At 39.5% G+C, this 19748-nt stretch overlaps 1 protein-coding gene across 1 annotated transcript; it reads left to right on the top strand.

Moving 5' to 3' along the window:
• Positions 1-4177: 4177 nt before the first annotated feature.
• LOC110004222 (NXPE family member 3-like) lies at positions 4178-18230 on the top strand. The gene is made up of 7 exons (XM_020659769.3): positions 4178-4683; positions 5903-6035; positions 7921-8400; positions 9190-9485; positions 9815-9885; positions 15481-15687; positions 15771-18230. The coding sequence occupies exons 2-7, from the start codon at positions 5919-5921 to the stop codon at positions 16313-16315; spliced, it is 1716 nt and encodes a 571-aa protein (XP_020515425.2). The 5' UTR covers positions 4178-4683; positions 5903-5918; the 3' UTR covers positions 16316-18230.
• Positions 18231-19748: the final 1518 nt, after the last annotated feature.

The raw sequence follows: 19748 nt of genomic DNA, 5'->3' as shown, positions 1-19748 counted from the left end.
CAAACGCTGCTGTACAGGATTGCTGCAAAAGTTTTGTTGTGTTTTTTTATACAATGACAATAAAGCTTCTATCTATCTATGTATCTTATAAATAAAATATATTATTATTATTATTATTTTTAGATCATGAAGAATTTTAACGTGCTGACAATCTGCCAAAGCAGAGAGATCGTAGAACCAGGCTAATGTGTTTATTCTATCATGCTGCAGTTTACACAAACGCTTCTCTCCCTTCGCTTCTGCGAAAATAAAACTTAAGAGTAGGTTAAGTCTGTAAAAACTACTCCATCCCGGTTCTATGCAACTGTTCGGATATTTTTCCAAACACACACACCGTGAGCAACAGTTAACTTATCTGCATAGTTTGCACAGTTAAGTTTACATCTCGGAAAGCGACACAAGAAACCATTTAACGAGCCGGAAAGAGAGTCAGTGATGGGAGATATAACCCCGGTGTAAAATATATTGCTGTCGGTGTTAACTGCTCTCTCTCGGTTTTTAAAAGTTACTATCAAGCCCCTCCACCCGAAGGTCACCTGTTGTGATAACCAAATTTATAGGGATTAGGCTAAACAATGTTACAAAGCAGCAGGCAGGTGAAAGTGAGTAACCATGGTGACTGTCTGTCTGTCAATCAACGATGTCTCGCCCCCTCTATGAATTAAACTCTTCTTTCAGTAAAACTTACTTTGATCATGTGTCACAGAAAGAACACATTCTGTATTATGTTTGATTAAATATAAACTAAACTAAAGTTAGTCCAATAATGTCATACAAAACAACACAGTCTACAAACAAAGTCTGCTTAGCCTATATAAAGCTATAGCTGTAGAAATTATGCAGGGCTGAAATAGCACAGATTCACAAGAACTTGAAGTTCATGTGTTTTTTGTTATGTTTTTAAATAAATGCATCAATGCTCTTTCCTGATGAACACAAAACTAGGAAACATTATTCAATCATAATTTCAATGTGGTGCAGAAAACCTTCGAGTTGTGCATAAATATTGATCAAATTGAGGGAAAAAACATTTCTGGTGAAATCATGATTGTGATTTTGCCAAAACAAAAAGTTATATTAAAAGAAAGATCAGCTGACTGAGGCTTCTCTCAAAACTTCAACCACCACTGGTGTGACTGGTTAAATCACGCAGGGGTCACAGGTTCCAGTTATAACGGTTTATTTAACTTGCTGCTTGACAAGGTGTTCATACACATTTGCATGAATGTGTGAATGTATCTCTCTTCATATCTGTGTATGGGTGCTTGTGAGTGTGTGTGTATGTGTGTGTGTGTGTGTGTGTGTGGTTTCTGAAAATGGAAATAAACAAGAGAAACATATACAAAGTGTTAAACTCAGTCATTCCTTTCAGAATATTAAACTAAATGACCTACTCCTAATAAAACACAAGTGTATGAATGTGTTAACTGTCTGTTGCAACCAAATCACGTGTAAAATATTATTGCTACATTACATGTACAATACACCCAATAACAATAATAATTGGGTTTACAAGTTTTCTATACACAGGTGTATGTTAATGTATACTATATATATGTAAATTTTACATATAGTAGCCTATATCAAATTGTATATATATATATATAGATATAGATATAGATTGTCAATCAAATGTATAATTGTAAACATACTGTATAGATATAAGGATTGTATAATATATAAAATGTAAATATAGTACATCAAATTGTACAAATAGATATGTATATATAGATATATGGATTGTATAAATACATAAATTATAAAATGAATAAATTATATAAATTATGGAAAATCATTGGATTGTAAATATCAAATATAGTATCTTAAATATAATATAGCAAATTGTATATGGATAGATTGTATATATAGAGAGATTATAAGGAACACAGGAAGTTAATATAATTTAATAAATATTAATGATTGAGCTGTGGAAAAGGGGTAGGATTAAATAAGTTTTATACTTCTTCCTACTCCTTTTCAGGCATATCAATTGAATTTATGTAATTTGCTTTTTCTTTTTTTGTGAAATAATTTGAACATTGTTTTTTGTTTATTGTATTTTCGTGCTTTTCATTTTGTTTTGTATTTTTGATATGTTTGATTTTATTTGATATGTCTGAAATAAATTTAATCAATCAATCAATCAAAAACATGCTTAACATGAGAAATAATGAAAGAAAGGTGTACTAAACAATCAACAAAAACCGTGGCTGCATCAACTCACTTCATCTTAATTGGTCTTCATTAACATCAAAGGGATATACATTTACCTATAGAAATTATAATTAGCACCGATAAACTATTACATTTACTTACATTTCAATGGACGCACACAATATGTCGAATTGAACAAAGCAGCACCCTTTTCTTACTCAAGCACTCTTGCAACTTAAACTGTAAACTCTCTTCTCTTTCGAACACTGTGCCAGACACTACGGAGCCGGAATCTACCACTTTTAGAGGGTTTTTTTTTGGAACAGTCCAAGCGAAGCTGGCCTTTTTAACAGATATGATATTTTTTCCATATCGCCCACCTCTAATGGTAGGTAGGATTTAGTGAAGTGTTTCCAGAAATGATCGGAGACATTGGCACACTTCGGAGAGGTGTGCTTTGACACGGTACACTTCATGCACGAGCACGCGGGCACACAACGCTGACAGCCTTCATTATGGAGAAATCCACAGTTTCATGGCTGTATCTGAGTAACATGATTCGATATAAGACACAAAGTAGCTGTCATATTCTCTGTATTCTCCGATGTGCGGCTGTGGACTCGCCGGCGGACTCGGCCGCACGTCTATTTTATTTTTTATTAATTTATGGCTGTATCTGACTAAAATGACTCAATAGAAGCCACAAAGCAGCTGTCATGTTCTCTGTGTTGTTCTCCGGTGTGCGCGTCCCTTTTTTCTATCTCTCTCTCTCTTTCTCTCGCACGCTTCATAATAACATAAAGCATGTGTGTGTGGTATTACAACGTTATGTACAAGAGGTAATCGTGCTTAAGCACGGTTAGTCCTGGCCAGTATGACCGCAGGCCGGCCAGCGTGGGAATGGTACAGCGGGGGGCCAATCGTACTTGAGTACAGCATGGTACAGATGGCCAGTGTGACCGCGCCCTAAGACTCCTTTGTCTAGTTCCCTCGAAAAAAACTCTAGTCAGGCTTTAAAAAGGGAATACAGGCCTGAGTCCTTTGTCCAGCACACATGGCCGGGTCCCAACATTACTTTATATCAAAATAAAATCAGGGTTGGATTCAAACAGCAAGTACTCTCAGCTAAAGACATTATATAACTTCAAAATAAAAGCCTAACAATTTATTTTCATTATCTGATGTGAAATTTCAAACATACGATTAAAAATGTGATTCATCGCGAATGACTATTGAAATTTAGCAATTTATCAAAATTTTTAATTTTAAATGTTTAATAGCCTTAGTGTGAACAAGTAAACTATATTCCTGGAAAACCTCAAGCACTTGTAGCCTGGTGGTCTATATTGCTTTTATTTCAATCCCAACCTTGTGGTGATTAGGATTATTTCACCGGTAAGAAGGCACAGGGGAAAGTTTTTTAGATGCGTTTTTTGTAGTCCATTTTTGGAACATTGTAGTTTCAACACGGCAGACCCACGTCATTAACCTCCACCGGCCCGTTGCATTTAAAATGCGTCGCCTAGTGGAAAATGCGGTCGGATTGTCAGAGCAACGAGATCGCCTTTCCCTAAGTCCTTTATTAATTCTCCTAACATCTTTCCTTGACCTCATGACGTTTTCGCGGGGTTAAGGTAAAGTGGATAGTGAAAGGAGATAGGAGGGACAATTGGAACGCACCCTAAGTCTCTTTTTGAGTAGTGTGACTGTCATGCGCAGGGGTGGGCAATTGGTGGCCCCCATCAACCCTCAGGTCAATTTTTACATATCAATTAATTGGAAACATGAAGAAAACTGAAAACAAAATCTGCCATAAAATTATGAAAACCAGAAATATTGCCCATCTGTTATGGTTTGTATTTAGACAAAGCAGACACAGCAAAATTGAATGAGTTGCAGGTGTGAGTAGTCACCAGGTGTTTGATTGAAGCCACGCCCTCCAGAGACAGAGACACACACACACACACACACACACACACACACACACACACACACACACACACACAGACACACACACACACACACACACACACACACACACACACACACACACACACACACACAGACAGACAGAGGGGGAGGGGACACAAGGGATACACAGAGAAACAGGTTCACAGCCAGAGCCGTGACACCATCCCATATGGGTGTCTCCGCCACCTTGACATATTTCAGCACTCAATGGAGATCCATTGTTTTTGCAGAGTTTATACAAAGTTTATGCTTCAGGCCCATACATCAGTTACTGTCAAACTGGTTTTCATCTGTTCAGTTGTTCAGCTGGCGTTTATGTTATTGCAACCCACTGTTAAATGTAAGGAGGCAACATTCTTATGAAGGGCATCATTCGTCTTGATAATCGAACTTCTAACCTTGATGACTTTATGAAGCTTCTTTATCACTTTTTTGGCGCTTCTTGTTATGACAGGTTGTCTTGTTTTCTGAGTAAAAGGTTTACTTTTTTTAATTTGGATTTCCGTCACATCACAGAGATTTCACCACTGTGTTCACTCCAAATTAATCTCTTCTGAGGTAAGCCGTAATATTCTTTATGTTGTTTGGGTGAAACTTGTGTTTCATTTTATAGACGCTGAGAAAACAACATGTTTCCATTAGTGTCTACTTTGAAGGTATTTTTTTTAACGTTTTCTGTACCTCTTTTATGCTGCATGCTTTAAGCTTCTTGCTTCTGATTTTTGTTTTTAATTGAACCCCTGTATCACATTTACTTGTTTTGTTACTGGATACTTTAGGGATAGGAAATACTCTTCACTGTTTGAGTTCAAGCTCTGATATAAAACCCCATGTCATATATCATACTTTATCAATCTATGATCCCATCAGTTAAAAAGCACATGTTCAGTTTGATAAATCTAGTTAAAAATAGTCCTCCATTTAGAGGTAGTACAGTGCCATCAAAATATATTTAAATGCCCAAAAATAAGTGTTGTCATTTGGTAAGCATGAGCTATTTGAATAGTTTCAATTAAATTACTGTAGACATGGTATCATATATGCTGAAGCTGTGAGACACAGAGTTGATGAGCTTAATTTAATGTTTTCTAAAATTATACATCATGATTTTTAGAATCATTGATTTTTTAATCGACAAAGTAACAAGTGAAACTGAAGAAAAAACACTGAGGAATAAATGGAATAGAATTAGAATCTGAAATGTAAATGTGTTAAAGTATAAAGTAACAAAATAGTACCAGTTAAAATGTCTACTTCAAAACAATCTTTAGTTAGGTATTAAGGTCTTTTACCTGCTTTTTGTAAAGTGTGTCGAGATAACACTTGTTATGAGTTCTGGTTATACAAATAAAAAATGATTGATTGATTGATTAGACTAAATGTACATGTTTCCTTCGTGCCTCCATTACTGCGTGCCTGCAGGGAAACTAACCCTATCTTAAGTCAACATTTTGTCCTCAAGTGACTTCACTACATTTCATAAGACCATGTAACCTTGGCACACCTGATTGTGAGAATTTGACCATCAGTATGAACATTGTAATTATGTTCCTGTCAAACCTCTAGCACCAAAAAGTTGTTTTGTTGTAAACTCCCTGTTTGGTAACATATAATTATCACATTCTCGATTGACAAGATTAGTTTGATGTTGAAAGCTAGACATGATGACACTATGAATATTCAGAGGTTTTTATGACTGAGTTAAGTGACTTCCAGAAGAATTCATATGATAAACTTAACACAGAGTCTGTTTCCCCTTTTTGTTGTTTTAATCCAGTACCAGAGGACTCACCATGGGGCTAAAAGGTTTTATAAGTAACCATGTCAACATGAAACTTCTGAAGACCTGTGTCATCCTCCTCCTTCTGACTGTGTTGTTCTTTGTATTAAGAAACATGGACCTGCTGCAGGTGAGAACTGGGATAAGTGGCAACAATGTTTTTTTGTGAGTCAGATTAAAGGGTACTATTTTCAACAGTGTCTTTTAATTTACTAAAAGGCCTAATTCACCAAGATATGTGCGACAATTTACACATAAATAAAGTAGAAATTAAGTATGTCCTCTGTAAATGTCTCTCTGAGTCATGACTGTCTATTAGTGAGAAGCAGAGTCCTGCTGGCTGTGTTGTTGTTGGAGCCGTGTTTACATCATGTTTACATGAGTATAAAGCTGTTTCAGTCAGGACTGGACAAAATAAGAATAACATAGCCAACACACTGTTTATTTAAATGTCAGATAAGTGCCTTTAGGTCACAGCCTTTCTGTGTCAATTTATTTGCAATATGAAGATTTAACCACTGCGCTAGTAGTCATATATAAGCTCAAGTCCATTTACAATTTCTGTTTAATTACTACAGCAGCACAAAATTGTTAAATGGACTTATATAGCGCTTTTCTAGTCTTCTGACTACTCAAAGCGCTTTCACACTGCATGTCACACCTATCCACACCCTGACGGCAAAGGTTGCTATGTAGTGACATTATCAGAAGTAACTAATCCCATTCATACGGCGCTGACGAAGGGGTTAAGTGTCTTGACCAAAGACACATCAGACATGTTGCTGCAGGAGCTAGGGACAAACAATCGACCTTGCGCTTGAGAGATGACGTCTCTACCAACTGAGCCACAGCCACATCTAAAATAGAACTTGCCCCCGGAACCCCCGAGGTGGTTCTGTGTCCTCCTGCCATAGCCTCATAAAATCCTGTGAGAAACACTCTAGACCAGGGGTGCCCAAACAGTCGATCGCGATCGACAGGTAGATCGCTGACTGATTCTCAGTCGATCGAGATGTTTAGTCAATATAAAATACAATTGTAAAATAGAAAAGTGATTTCAATTTCATCTCATTGCACTCACACTCACACACACACACACACACACACACACACACACACACACACACACACACTTGCACTGGAGCGCCAGCCACCACGCGAACCTTTTTACTTTTTACTTTTAGTGCTACAGCACACAGTTGATCCGTGATCTTTACGGACCGAGGCGGGAACACACGTGACCCGGTCAAACAGTCGGTTGGACTTTACTCCATTCACTCTCACCGTGTCTGCAGCTAATTTAACAAAAGCAAAATCATCTCACAGCAGCCTGCTGTAGTCTGTGAACATCTCCACACAGATTAAAGTTGTTTGTTGTAAACTAAATTAAGGGGAAAACATATGTGATATAAATACAAACTTAATATTAAAATGTAGCCTACCCTAAAATAAGAGTTTTAAAAAAAGTATGTCGATATTGCATTATTTTTTACAGAACTCTCATTTATTATATCTGATATTATTTTCTGTTTGTTGTGTGAGTATTAAATGCATTTGGAGGCTGTCGGTAAAGGCTACGGCTCACTGTGTGGACTGGTAGATCTCTGCAGACTGGCAACTTTAAAAGTAGATCTTGGTTTAAAAAAGGTTGGGCAATCAAATACACGATTTAATAAGCTACAAGGTTGTAGATAATAATGCACTTTTTCAGACTTATGTACTAAAGCTAGAATCAAAGCATATATCTCCAGTGAAAGGATATGAACAATAGGCTGGTCAGAGCAATGAAACTCCCGGGCTTCTTGCCTTCTTCCCCTAGTAAAAGACTATTGCCCTTAGGCATCGTTTTAGAGACATTTCAGTGCCTTCCAGCAGCTTACAGTTTACAAATCAACAGTTATGATTAATCCTTATTCTTTTAGAAAAATCACTTATCTTTCTTTCAGTTTATTTTATTGAAGTAAATTTGTTCGATGCGTCTTTGTCACCATCTCTCTTTTTCAACCCCTTTCCAGCTACATTATGAAGAAAACTCTACCATCGTCCCTAAGAAAGTGACCTCTGCTCCTCCCACTGCTCCTCCCACTGCTCCTCCCACTGCTCCTCCCAGGCCTGATGATTTCTGCACCTTTAAGCCACTGTCTTTGGCAGATGCTGAGGAGGAACGCCTGTTATTAGATTCCATTGCTTGGCCTGAATCTCCACGTCCGCCACCTTTTTTTTTATTAAACCAGACAAGTGATCCCGCCCACAGCACCTTCACCATTCTCCCAGGGAGGGGTGGAGTAGAGCGGCACATAGGAGACCAGCTGGAAGTTATGATACAAATGTACGACTTCCAAGGAAACCCCAAGAAGTCTGGAGGAGATGTCTTACTTGCCCGGTTGCACAACAGGGCACTTGAAGCAGGTGTGGCTGGACGAGTGGTGGATCACCTTAATAGCTCCTACTCTGCTGTATTCCCTTTACTCTGGGAAGGAAGTGCACAGGTTGAGGTAAAGTTCAAGGCTTAAAATGGTATTGTAAAACAAGTGATGGTAAAGGAATCACCTAATGTTATTGTCCTGTAGGTCATTTAATTCCAAAGTTCAGAGTGCTATCTGCCACTGGGCAGGTAAATGTTTTACCAAAATGTCATAAAAACTATGCTGTGAGTAATAAGCGCGTTTTATGTAGCTGCAATTACTTTTCCCTGCTCCTCTCTCTGTCGTCATGACTGTGAGACACACCAACATGCTGCACAAACACACACACACACACACACACACACACACACACACACACACACACACACACACACACTCACACACTGGAGCGCCTGCCACCACGCGCAGTTATTTAGAGTATTACAAGTTCAACTTTCCAGCTAGTAGAGAGTTGACCAATTCCATTAATCTCTCTTACGTTTTTAAGTTAAGTAAATTATTAACTTTAGTCAGCTGGCACCAAAAATACAGATGAATTATCTTGGAAACATTGATTTAACAATCAAATGTTACAGTAGCGGCAGTAGCTCAGTCTGTAGGGACTTGGGTTGGCAACCGGAGGGTTGCCGGTTCAAGTCACGGTGCCGACGAAATATGGAAGTTGGTCTGGTAGCTGCAGAGATACCTGAGCACTGCCTAGGTGCCCTTGAGCAAGCCACAAAGTCCCCTCCCCACCACATGTTGCATGATTAACAGAGTGTAAAAACAGAATTTCCCCTTGATCTTAATCTTAAACAAAAAATAGCAGGCAAAGGGTGTATGCTGTAATTTGAGAACTCTTGTGTTTTGTTTTATCAGGTAACGCTTGTCCACTCAAGCGAGGCTGTCACAGTTCTGCACAGGCTGAATAGAGAACATCCTGAAAGGGTTCTCTTTAAAAGCCTCTTCCGCTCAGGTTCAATCTCTGAAACTGCCTCCTGTAACGTTTGCCTACGTCAAACCAACCAGCCACAGTGCAACTACACTGACCTCCGTACAGGCGAGCCTTGGTTCTGCTACAAGCCAAAGAAACTGAGCTGTGATGACAGGATTAACCACATGAGAGCCGGATTCAATGTAAGACTCAAGGACAAAGAGGAGAAGCTTTTCCAAAGGTGAGGGAGCACAGCAGTAGAAAAGTTGCATCTAGTTTTACATGTAATGACTTTAAGTATGTAGTATGTGTCACATGGTGGAGAATTTTGTGTTTGTAACTACAGGTGGCAAAGATGAAATGTATAATTTAAGATAATACCTATCAAAACACTTAATCTGAACAATTAAAGTTGACTCTAATCAACAAAACTATGAAGTGTATATTTTCATTCCAAATATGGAGTGATTTATTATGACTAAAGTGTTACCATTTGGTAAATCACTTCTGACATTTACATATTGTAGTGTGTTTAAGAGATTCTTAATCATGGCAGTTTTTCCCACCCAGCAAAATCAACCTGAAAGTCTTCATTCACTCTTCAGGACCAGCCAATGTTACTGTGCTGCCTCCAAGGAAAGGTAACGCACAACTTTTCTACTTCCACCTTTAAAAGATATCCATGTGACCTTGAAAATAAAAAATACTACACAATAAAAAAAAAAAGTGACAATAGCTGTTTATCTCTGTGCCTTGTAGAGAGCATATCACATATAAGGCAAAAATAAATAAATGAAACAGATTCCATCTACAAAACTGAGATAGAGCTGGAAGCGTTTACTTCATTCATGCTCAAAACAAGATTTATTTTATGCAAAATACGATAGGGGTTATCGCAACCGGCTCACCTTTACAGGTACTCTCCCCTACACCATCTGTGAGCCAGTGGAATCGCTCTCTCCTTTTCCCTCCCTCAAGGCACCCCCTCCAAACTGGAAATGAGTTGAGTGGCTTATGCAGGTTTTCAAATGGGCACCCCCCTTCCTCGATGTTTCATTGATTTAAGCCCATGACATCTTGGGGGGGCTCGACGGTAGAACCAGCATCCTGGTACTACCCCCGCAGTTTGCCACTCAACTCTGATGTTTTCCCTCCCCAGGTTTGCTCTGCAAGTGCTCATTCCGCTTCATCCAAATCCACCGGGATGTTGCCTCTGCCTGCTTGGTGATGTTGGCTATCAGCCGCTTCCTAGCCTGGCCTTCAATTCCAAGCAGTCCAAGAGCTCTCCAGAGCGACTGTCCTGCGAAGCCCCTGCAGCCGACCTCCACCGGCAGGTTCCATGCCTTCCACCCATTACGCTGGCTGTCGAGGATGAGATTCTGATATTTCTTGAGCTTGCACTCATGTGCTTCCTCCATCCTCTCTTCCCAGGGTACTGTAAGTTCCATTAGGATCACTTGCTTGGTACCTTTAGACCAGAGGACAATGTTGGTTCTGAGGTTGGTAAGGGTTATCTCCTCTGGAAATTTGAGCTGCTGCTTAGGTCAGCCCGCATCTCCCAGTCACTTGCCGTGCCCAGGACTCCTTTAGTCCTCAACTCTGCTGTTGTTGTTGCACTTTCCCCTGACCTGAGAAAGTGGATGAAACGAGGACCATCAGTACGTTGTTTTGGCCTCTTTCTGGCCTGTTCCACACCAGCAGCCAGTTGTGTCAGGATCTGGTCGTGTCGCAACCTGAATTTCCCATTCGCCAGACTTGACCCACACAAGGAGAGGACATGCTCCAGGTTAGCTGGCCTTCCACAGAGCGTGCAGCAGGGCCTTTCGGCCAATCCCCATGTGTGGAGGTTTGATGGAGTCGGCAGGACATCATACACGGAACACAACAGAAACTTGATCCGGTGTTCTTCCATGCTCCAGATGTCCTTCCAAGTCAGTGCCCTTTCTCGCACACTCTCCCACCTCGTCCAGCTGCCCTGTTTGTTCATGGCTACTGCCTTGACATGTCTGCCTTCCTCCTCTGCCCTGCGTACCTCCCTTTGAACCATGCCACGGCGTTCCTTTGGATTAGCCTTTTTCCAGTTTGCCTTAGTGGAGCAACCCAGGCCTAGCCTGCCCTGGGCTACTGCCCCAACAATGTCAGCATGGTGAAGGCAATCCTCCGCCTCCCTCAGCGCTCTGCTGGCTGACCACTTGCAACCTGTTCTGACCTCAATATCTGCCTGGCGAACTCTTGCATCTTTGCTGTCTCGCAGCATCATGGCCTGGCGGGTTTTTGTTGCCTTGTACTCCTCCACTACTGATGCAGCTGCAGCTTGCTGCCTGTGCTGTACAGGCCAATGGAACAGAAGCTTCTTGGGACCCCCAGCCATCTCCTCAGGTAAGTGTCAGGAGTGTGAGGAGATAGTTCTATTGTACTATTAAAAATTTTAACTATTTAACAACTGCAACGTTTTGCTTTTAATAATTAATATTTTCTTATAAAAGGTATTTGGTAACATTTTCCTTAAAGAGCATATTGCAGGTTAAATCTTTTTGTAAATTAACACTTAACATTGTCTGGCAAAGGTTGTAGAATAAGTCAATGTTTGATTTGATATTTTATACAACACAAAAGGGCAAAAGATTAGAGGAGAAAGTGGCCGTTTTCTGTATTGCTGTTTAGAACGTTCATTTTTTTATCAACATCACGTCATATACAAGGGGCAACCTCCGGTCTCGAAAAATGAAGCCTATGCGGAAGTACAAAAAACTGCAGTTCCTCGAGGTTCCGCTTGAGGCTGGCTGCAGAAGCGCCGGAAGTGCCATAAGCCCACAGCCAAAAAAGCCCGTTTTTACCACAGGAATCAACATGTTTACAGCCTGGTTCACAAAACGAGATATATCTGAGAAGTTGACGGCCCCTTCTCCTCACACTGTGGGGGGGGGGGTGAATTTTTTTATAACTCATCGGATTTTATTCTATGAAGGAAAACGACTATGCCCATATTTGGTTGTGTCAGATTTGATTGACAGCTCTGCGCGCTGCATCTGTCTGTCAGGTCAGCAGGTCAGGAGGCTAACAGCTTGATCCGTCTGATTTCTCCTCTTTCTTACTTCGTTTGGAGAGTTTGTTTAACACATATCTGACAACATACATGGCTTGCTGTGCGGTTAACAGACCATCCAACAAGTTGATGCTTCAGTTTTCTTCGGTAAGTGATATAGTAGTGTTATATTTACTGTATACTTGTGTGTCGGTATTTATATTTACGGACCTAGCTTGTTTAGCATTAGCTTGTAAACCAGTCGACGAACTGTGTAGCTCATTATTTACATTATTTACGGTCAATGGTTTAGAAATGTTTGTTGTTAAGATGTTGAAAATGAGTTTGTGTGATGTTAGAAGCTAAAGGTTCACCTCAGTTGTTATCTGACGTTATGATGAATGTTATACTCCACGTAAATGTGGACATTAAAAAACAAACTTTGTGTAGTAATTATCCGTCAGTAACATAAACTGAACTGAACCTAATGTGCTGTGTAGGTTATAGAGGATGACATTAAAGTTACATGGTTGATGTAGTGTCTTAAGATTTGAGCAAACTGTTAACAAATTAAAAAAACTTCACTTTGTAAGAGCATCTGTAACCATTAAGAACTATATTAATAACCATATTAATTTTCACTGAACTCATACACAGAATATAGCAGTAGAAATATAAAATATAAATAACATATGAAATATGTATGAGAATAAGATTTAAAGCACATAGATATAAAGTATAAGAAATAGTTTGAAGAATACAGCCATGTACTGAGCTCATGTTAATAATAAATGAGTTACTGTATGTTGGGATCTGTTAATGATTTAAATAATTCAGGTTATATTTGTTTCATGTTAAGATGAAGTACTATCCACAATAAACTGCTTAATTTTTCCTCACAAAATCTGAGACAATTTGATGTGGAATATCATTGTGTGAGTGAGAGAGCTGAAAATAGCATGATTACAATAAGGTTTATCTTCTTAACTTTAAATAGATGTTGATTACCTGAATACTGTACCTTTGTTGTCTGGGTAGTATACTGTTGAATTTATAAATGTAATCTTACACACAGATGAATACAGAAAAATAGATGAGAACAAAAAAAGTGATTTAATGAATAACTGATATTTTCTCTCTTTCTTTGTCCTCCTGAAGACCTCTCACTAAAAGTCCATGTTCTCCTGGATCCATGTCACATGCTCGAGCTTCTTCTGAATAACTTTTCAACAGTTGAAGTTCTGCTGAGAGAAGATGGCCAGCAGGCAGGACAGCAGTACATGAAGGAGCTCCACAGGCTTCAGGAAGAGGAGGAGGGTTTGCACTTTGGAAGACTGTATTCATGCTGTTCAAATAAAAATAGATCTCCTCCAAACAACTTGCAATCAAACCATTTTCTTCCCATTTTAAAACCCTTTGTCCAGTTTAGATGGGAGAAGTTGATATTATGTGATATTGATCAGGGAAGACTACATTTCTAAATCATTTTTAACTGTGTTTTTATTCACAAGTTATTGATCTTATTTACTCTCCATGTATCTTGATTTAAGAATGGGGCTGTGTTTAAGAGCATATTTTTGCAATGACTCTGTTCCATCCCACTTTCAGAAATGAACTACATTAGTATTTGGTAAAAGAAAATGTCGAAAGAATAAGAAGTTGTGTAAAAGTAGACTTCCACATTTTAGTCTTGTCATTTCAAATCTGAAATGTATACTCATAAGTAGACATAAAGGAGTGCATTTATATAGAAATATTTATTTAATCTGAAAAACAACATAAAAAAAAATCTGTTTTTACAGCAGAGATGAACATGTTTACAGCTTGGTACAAAACAAACAAATAGGTGTGATTAGCTCATGTCTCGATGGACACACACTGTACGGGGGGTGACTGTTTTGATGACTCATCAGTTTTGATTTGATGAAGGATAAGAGTTATTCACAATAAGGCTTGTAGCTGACCAGCTTGACAGGCGGGCGCAGTGTAACGGTTTGTCAAGAGGCTTAAAACCCGTCTCAGCTCTCAGCCTGTGGGTGACATCACTCAGGCCATCCGGGGGAGACCTCCCTCACAGCGAGTTGTTGAAGAGAAGCAACTGAAGTCCACCCCAGAAGAACCAACAAATGCAGATGTTGTTGAGGCTCAGGTTTCTTCCTCTGTCTCTGCAGCTCTCTGGGCACCTCGATGGACAAGTCACCAATAATTCACACTGTGTCTATAGGAGAAAAACAAAGGTGTTCAATTAATGCCTCAGACAAGACAAAATGTACAGTTAACTACATGTGACAGCTCAGGCTGTTTTTTTGTTATGAGCCACATCTGCAGGAATAATATTGAACAAGGTAGCTGCAACTCATCATAATAGATGCCAGTCTTAAACACTATTTTTTCTAATAAAGTTTTTGGTGTGAAGCTGACACTGTCCACAGACTCCATGACTTCACGGGGTTCAATAGAAAACAAATGTCTTGTAATAAATACTAAATAATTATTTTTCAATTGTCATGTTCACCTCATCGCTGTTGACATCAGTAAATATAAAACACAGACATTCCTCTTTTTGTCAGAACAGTAACATGAACTGTATGCTTTGTAATATTGATTTCTTCTGGATGTCTCATATTTATTTACAGTTTATGAATAAAACTTTGTTAATGTATTGCTCTGCTAACACTGACAAAGTCTAACTGCTCTGACAAATAACTAAAAACCATGACTGTATATTTAAAAAAGTGTAGTTTTAAGACTTTAATTAAATATTTGGGTTGAATATAATTAGTTTTAACTGTGTTGTAGAAAAGTTAAATGTTAACTTACTGTTTGTAGAGTTTTCTCAGGACGAGCAGGAGTAGGGGATGATAGCAGCCTTGCTGTGAAGTGGACTGCTAACGTCGAGCTGAATGGGTGGAGTTAAGTCCCGCCGGTCCCGCCTTACTGCTGTCGTTAGGTTGATCCGAAGTTAGGTTGAGACTGCAAATCCAATATGGATGCGGCCGTCGATTGGACTCATTTTCTGTAACAGACGGGTCAGGGTTCGTCCAGTAATATTTACAGTCTATGGTCATATATGATGTCATCTTAAGTCTCAAGTGAAATAAGCAAGGTCAAGGAGAAACCTTGTTTTGGGTTTTTTATGGGATCTGTTGACAATATATTTTAAAACAATGACTTTAATAACTTAAAGGTTATTTTGATCAATATTTCTTAGGGCAACCTGAGGTCGATCAAGGCAGTGGGAAGTCTGGACTCTCTGGGTATTACTTCCATGGTGTGTGGCGATCACTTGGTGGCACCAAAGTCCACCAATTCAACAACTCCTCTGCCATCAGTCAGTGTCTGAAAGGAAAGGCGGTCCACATGTACGGAGACTCCACCCTTAGGCAGTGGTTTGAGTACCTTGATGCTTCACTTCCAGGTAGTTAATACACATTCATTTCAGGTGACAGTTTAATATTATTTATATAACAGCTAAACTTGTTCCTTCTGTCATACTTTCAGATGCTAATGAGATTAACCGGAATAGTCCGAAGAAAACTGGACCTTACATGATATGGGACAATGCAAAAAACATCTTGGTAACATACCGTGTCCATGGTCCTCCTCTTAGTTTTATCTACGTCCCAACCAGTGAGCTGCGTTACATTTCCAATGAAATTGACGGGTTGGTAGGTGGCACCAACACAGTTGTAGTTTTTAGCATCTGGGCCCACTTCAGCCCTTTCCCAATTGAGCTCTACATCAGACGGCTTCAGAGCATCCGCAGGGCGGTGATTCGTCTGTTGAACAGGGCTCCAGACACGCTGGTGGTCATCAGGACTGCAAACCTCAGAGGTTTAACACCTTCTGTATCGTTAAACTACAGTGACTGGTACACACTACAGCTGGACAAGGTGCTAAGAGCTGTGTTCAAAGGACTTAATGTTCGACTAGTGGACGCTTGGGAGATGACTCTGGCCCACCACCTGCCTCACAACATTCACCCAGGCCGTCCTATTGTTAAGAATATGATTGACATTATCTTGTCCTACATATGCACCAAATAGGGCTAATAGATGTGCATTTGTTATGAGCAGGTTAAAGACCTCACTCTTTTTTACATTGTGTTACAGTATAGCAGGTAAACTCTGTGTTATCTGCAAAGACCCAATAGTAATCCATCACAGCACTTAGCAACATTTAGCGAAGTTACAGTGGCAAGGAAAAACTGTCTTTTTACAAACCGAAACCTTGAGCAAAACCAGATTCATGTTTAACAGCCAACTGCTGAAACAGTGTTGGGCTTGAAAGTATGTGTTTTATTAGCAGTAACAGTTAGGCATGATAATAGACTGATCAGTCTAATATTAACGTTAGTAACAGTATGATGAAACAGTTAGGACTGCTTATGTTTGATCATGTGTATGTTTTTATCAGACCTCCGAAGGACTTTATGTTTTTATTTTTATAAATCATGATTAAAATGATAATTTTGGTCATGTAAAAAAACATGTTTGTTGAGTTGAACTTTCGTGCACGGCCTGAATACGCCCTCTTTTTTTGAGAAATAGAAATATCGCATGATGGTCCATCCATGCTCAAACTGCCTGCAATCCCTAAGTACAACGAGAATAGATTACCATAATAGGGAAATGGGGAGCTTAAAATGCTTATGAAGAGTAATAATGGTTTGAATATGAACTTATTGTTAATCGCATTGTGTATTCATTTAGAGGGAATTAAAAGTAGTTGAAAAGTCAGTACCTTAGAAATTACCTCATGAAAAATGAAACAGAACCAATTGTTAACAGATTTTTCAAACAAAAAAAACGTGTTTTATTAATAAAGAATGATCTCTGTCTAAATGCATAAAAGACCTAGATGGTCTAATTTACATGCTACACAAACATAGGCCGAAATACACAAACATGCACAAACAGGATCCTCTGGACATGCATTAATAATGAGGTCTCAGAGTGAGTGGGCTGCCCACAGCAAGCTCTCCAGAGCAGTTTCAGGTTCGGTGCCTTGCTCAAGGGCACCTCGGCAGTGCTCAGGAAGTGGACTGATGCCTCTCCAGCTACCAGATCAATTTCCGGACTTGGTCCGGGGACTTGAACTGGCAACCCCTCCGATTCCCAACCCATGTCCCAACAGACTGAGCTACTGCCACTCTTGGTTGTCGCTAATGCTAAGCTATATGCTATGCTAATGCTATGCTACATGCTATGCTACATCAGAAGCAATACATAACACTTAATAACAAGGCTAATGCTAATGTTACACATAGTAACTTCAGTACACCCTGTTACTTCAAATACATACTGCAACCACATGCTAACAGAACAACAAAAGGCTAACCACATTGCAATTGCAATACATGGTAAATAAGCATACAGCAAGTGACTGTCCTCTGCTCTTGAAGCAAATTTGTCGAACCACTGTGCCGAGGCATGGTTTGGTCACTTGACTAGTGACATTCGAAGCAGTTGAAGGCTTCGAATGTCATACGAATCACCTGATTGGTTCGGTTTGTCATTTGGATCACTTGGCGGGATCAAGTATGTTCCGGGGTAGGCTATCCCTATTTAGTGTGGTTCATTTGGTTTTTTCGCTGTTGTTGCTGTTGGTTGCTTAAAGAGTTAGTAGTGTTGTATCAGATTACGTATTTTGTAGAGAATCAGTGTAGATAGATAGACCCGGATAATAAGGTAATTACCAGTGTTATTTTGATTTCACTTGTAGCCTATTTACCCTGGAAACCCCCTTAAGGGCAAGCCCTCAAGTACAATGATGTTGCTATAGAAAACATAATTACACAATTGTTGTCCTTGATGTACATGCCTGTAGTAGCCAATGCCAAATTTCAATGGGGTGGAAAATTACATATGAATGCATTCAAATTATGATTGACTTTGCTGACTGATTGTTTCACAGGTCCAGTGTGTGCTGTTTGATTCAAGGCTGTCATACAGCAACAACACCTTGTCCATGCTGAGGCACTTGTAGCATATACAATTATAATACGGGGCACCAGCTTTAAGAATAAGCACAAGACTATTAACCTTAATTATAGTAATGAATTAATAAATGAATCTGTCTCATATTATCAGAGTAAGTTCTCAAGCAGTTTAAAACCAGAAAAATACACAGACAAATTACAGAATTTTTATGTGTAAAGTTTAAAGGTCCCATATTATGCTTTTGCTGGTTTTATATGCCCTTTAGTGTGTTTTCCAAGTGTCCCGTGCATGCTTAGCCACATCTATGTGCAAAAATTCAAAGTCCGCGGAAACGCAGCTTCTCCTACGTTCTCCTGTTAGCTGTAGCATTAGCCACATGTAACGCTCAGTTCTAGCCCACCTCGATAAACATTTGTCAGTCCGACATCATTGTCAGTGTGAGATCACTGATCTAAGCCCATTGGCTCGTTGTGGCAAGCCTTGCAGCTCATGTTGAAATTTCCGAGACGTGTGCTGAGCAACTGACCAATAACGACAGAGCGGATCAGCAGACCAATCAGAGCAGACTTGGGCCACGTGGGGTCTAACAGTGGGGGCTCAGCAGAGCGTAGCTGATGGACTCAGAGCGTAGAGGGAGCAAGGAGGAGCAGTATGAAAACAGACACTTTTTTCGGACTTTAGCTATTGTGAACCCACAAAAATAGATACATAGATTAAATATGCAAACCCCAAAAAGGGCATAATATGGGCTCTTTAATATAGAAAATGGTGAACAAGATATATGAATAAAGTAAATATGCAAAAAATATAATTACAACAGTGATACTGACATGACAACGTAAATAAGAGAATGTTAATTCTTGATTTCTAAGTTTGATATGGTGATTTTCTTATGTTAGAGTAACGGGGTAAAACACGGTATCGTTTGAGTGATTTAACTAGGTAAGGATTTATAAAAAAGGGGACTTAATTAATTTGTTATAAAAGTTGATTTAGAGGCTTTGATTTGGATACGACAAGCTTTGCTTCCACACACCCAATGCTTAATCAGAACGCTCCTTACTCTGAGTCACGTTCGGTAGAACTCTGCCGAATGGTACCACTCGTCAAGTTCTTTCGGATCAAGGATGCCGGCGGTCCACGGTGAGAGCCGTAGCAAATGTGGTCGGAGTTGATGAGTGAAGTGGGGAAATGGATGGCATAGCGGTCCGGTCGTCGTCCATTGGGTCCGTCTCTCAGCTGCTCAAAGCAGGTCCAAACAACGTCCTTTAAAAATGAACAGTCGTTAACTCTCACTCAATGGCCAATTCTCACTCAATGGCCAATTCTAGTGAGTTTGAGACTAACAAAAAAAAGGTTCTGAAAGATGTGCGGTCAATACTAAAGGGAAAAGCTAAGCGCGTAACTTGGGTCAAAAGGCACCTGAGTTAACGTGCGATGAGAAAAAAACAAGTTAAAATGCAGAAGTTGAAAATGTCTTAAGAAAAAGGGGGACTCATTATCCCTAACCTAAAGCACTATTTCTATGCAGCTCAAA

Source organism: Labrus bergylta, chromosome 23, assembly GCF_963930695.1.
Source record: "Labrus bergylta chromosome 23, fLabBer1.1, whole genome shotgun sequence".
Taxonomy (NCBI): domain Eukaryota; kingdom Metazoa; phylum Chordata; class Actinopteri; order Labriformes; family Labridae; genus Labrus; species Labrus bergylta.
The sequence above is the reverse complement of the archived record's forward strand: the minus strand, read 5'-3'. Positions and strand labels throughout refer to the sequence as shown.

Bases quoted from the DNA above. Each gene is read 5' to 3' on its own strand.
- LOC110004222 (XM_020659769.3), top strand. From the start codon at position 5,919: ATGGGGCTAAAAGGTTTTATAAGTAACCATGTCAACATGAAACTTCTG. The intron at 8,401-9,189 runs GTAAAGTTCAAG...TTGTTTTATCAG, and splicing joins AAGGAAGTGCACAGGTTGAG to GTAACGCTTGTCCACTCAAG. The intron at 15,688-15,770 runs GTAGTTAATACA...TCATACTTTCAG, and splicing joins CCTTGATGCTTCACTTCCAG to ATGCTAATGAGATTAACCGG.